The sequence below is a fragment of the Colobus angolensis genome, unplaced genomic scaffold, assembly GCF_000951035.1.
Source record: "Colobus angolensis palliatus isolate OR3802 unplaced genomic scaffold, Cang.pa_1.0 Scaffold53, whole genome shotgun sequence".
NCBI classification, from domain to species: Eukaryota; Metazoa; Chordata; class Mammalia; order Primates; family Cercopithecidae; genus Colobus; species Colobus angolensis.
This window is the reverse complement of record NW_012118821.1, coordinates 10,041,267-10,043,765: the sequence shown is the minus strand read 5'-3', so window position 1 is coordinate 10,043,765 and position 2,499 is coordinate 10,041,267. Positions and strand designations below refer to the sequence as shown.

Genomic DNA, 2,499 nt, shown 5'->3' with positions numbered 1-2,499 from the left:
AAAAAAATTAGCCAGGCATGGTGGTGAGCACCTGTAATCTCAGCTACTCGGGAGTCTGAGGCAGGAGAATTGCTTGAACCCAGAAGGTGGAGGTTGCAGTGAGCTGAGATCATGCTGCTGCTCTCCAGCCTGGATGACAGAGCAAGATGCTGTCTCAAAAAACCACTCCCAAAACAAAAATTAGCCAGGCATGGTGGTGGGCATCTGTAATCCCAGCTACTTGGGAGCTGAGGCAAGAGAATCGCTTGAACCCGAGAGGTGGAGGTTGCATTGAGCTGAGATTGCGCCACTGCACTCCAGCCTGGGTGACAGAGGGAGACTCCATCTCAAAAATAAATATAAATAAATAAATAAACAAACAAATAAATAAAAAAGATAATTCCATGTTCTGGGTGCAACGGGCAGGTGGACAGGATGCTGCACAGACTGTGGGTGTGAGGAAGGGGTCTGAAGGTGCCGCCAAGGCTTTTGCTGGAGCGACCAGGAGGTTGGAGCTACTCCTCCCAGAGGTGGGAGACTGCAATGGGGCAGGCTGAGGGAGAGCCAGAGCTGAGGCTTGAACCTGTTGGCTTTGAGATTTGATTCAACATCCACAGGGAGATGTTTTTGCAATGGGAGAGGCTGAGGGAGAGCCCGAGTTGAGGCTTGGACCTGTCGGCTTTGAGATTTGATTCAACATCCACGGGGAGATGTTTTGAGTTGGCAGATGAAAATTCATGTCGGGAAGGTGCTATGCATTTGGGGATAATTGGAGTGTGGATGATCTTAGGAGCCATGACTCTGGTTGACATCACCAGGGGATGAGGGCACAGGAGGAGGAGACTCCAGTGAGCCCAGGGGCTTCAGCACCAAGACTCGGGGAAGAACCAGCAAATCAGGATGTCAGGAGCACCTTCCCACCCACAAGTGTGACCAAATCACCCTGGGGGGCTGTTCCCATTCATGCTCCTCACCATGGACTATGAAAGTGCCTGTTTGCTTTAAAAAAGTGTCCATTTCATAGGCAAAATGCTATTTTAGAATTAATTATATTCCTGTAATTTCAAGGAAGAGCTGACTTCTCACATCCGTGGACTGTTTGTATTCTTTCTTTTGTGAATGAATATAATTCTTAGTGAGGTGTTTTTGTGTAGTTTTTGTCTTTCACCATGAGGGGTAGAAAAAAGGGCTAGGAACAAAGACCACCTCTTGGCTTAGGGGCGGGGAGGCCCTCGGGTCAGGCCAGACTCTCCCAGGCTCCCCCACGGTCTCTTTCCATTTCTCCAAATCTCTGCTTTCTCAGCGTCAACACGAGGGTGCTGGGGAGTTGGGCTAAGTCCCATGTTAGGATCTGCCATGGCCACATGGCCGCGAATCTCCCTCGCTGGACCCATCTCTGTGGCTCAGTCTCTGCTTGCTCCAGAGCGTGGCCTGGCCTGCGCGTCGGTGGACGTCTGTTCCCGCGTGGGGGTGCCCTTGTGGGCGGGTGGGCTTTGCTGTTTCCCAGGTCTAGCCAGGGCCTGCCACCCAGGGTCTCAATACGTGTGTTTTGAATGGCTTCAAAGACTATTAAAAGCAAGTTATTCTTTTCAAAATTAAATAATCTCTCCCTTTTAAACAATAAAAGAAACTTTGCATTTTGTGGCGATAGGGTTTGTATAGTTAGTGATATTTTATTTTTAAATGCTTTAGAAGGAAGCCATGCTCTAATTCCTTCCCCGTTTCAGTGTGTTTATGCAAAGTCCCTTTTTAGCTCACCCTCATCGAGCAGAGGGCGCCTGTCAGGTCCAGTTGACAGTACGTCCAGTTCTGTCACTGCCTGACTTTTGAATGTCTCAAACCTTAGCGTCAGGAGCCTAGACAGGGCCTCACTCGCTCCCACAGCCCCCAAGGTTGACCGAGCCGCCCTCTCCTTTCCAGGAAGCATGGCTGATGCTCCGAAGGAGGGAAGACTGACCCGGTCTCTGGACTTCACCCAGCTGACGGACATGGCATCTGAGTCCGTAGGAGGAAAAGTAAGTGGGTCTCTCATGGCCAGAACAAGGGTTTAAGGCATCTGTGCTAAGGGCTCAAGTGAACAGTGCAGAGAACCTCATGCAAGAATCAACAAGAATCAGTCTGAAGGGTTGGCCTGCCCAAGGAAACCCGTTAGCGAGAAAGACTTCCAAAGAATGTATCTTAAACAGGTGACAATTCTCAGCAAGGACAACACTGCCTTAGGTTTTGTGTGTTTCACTAGAGGACAGACTGTGGTCCTCTGCTCTAGATAGGCTGATGGTCCTTTAGCTCGAGTTAGATTGGAGGTCCTCTAGATCGAATTAGATCGGATGTCCTCTGGCTCGAGTTAGATCGGAGGTCCTCTGGATTGAGTTAGATCGGAGGTCCTCTGGCTCGAGTTAGATCGGATGTCCTCTGGCTCGAGTCAGATCGGAGGTCCTCTGGCTCGAGTCGGATCGGAGGTCCTCTGGCTCGAGTCGGATCGGAGGTCCTCTGGCTCGAGTCGGATCGGAGGTCCTCTGG

The 2,499-nt window shown here is 50.5% G+C and overlaps 1 protein-coding gene across 1 annotated transcript in view; it reads left to right on the top strand.

Annotated features, from left to right (window-relative positions):
- Positions 1–2,499, top strand: part of ALLC (allantoicase) — a 45,835-nt gene that overhangs the window by 11,475 nt on the left and 31,861 nt on the right. The window contains 1 exon segment of the mRNA XM_011960949.1: positions 1,900–1,994. Coding sequence (XP_011816339.1) covers positions 1,905–1,994 — 90 coding nt within the window. The 5' untranslated portion in view covers positions 1,900–1,904.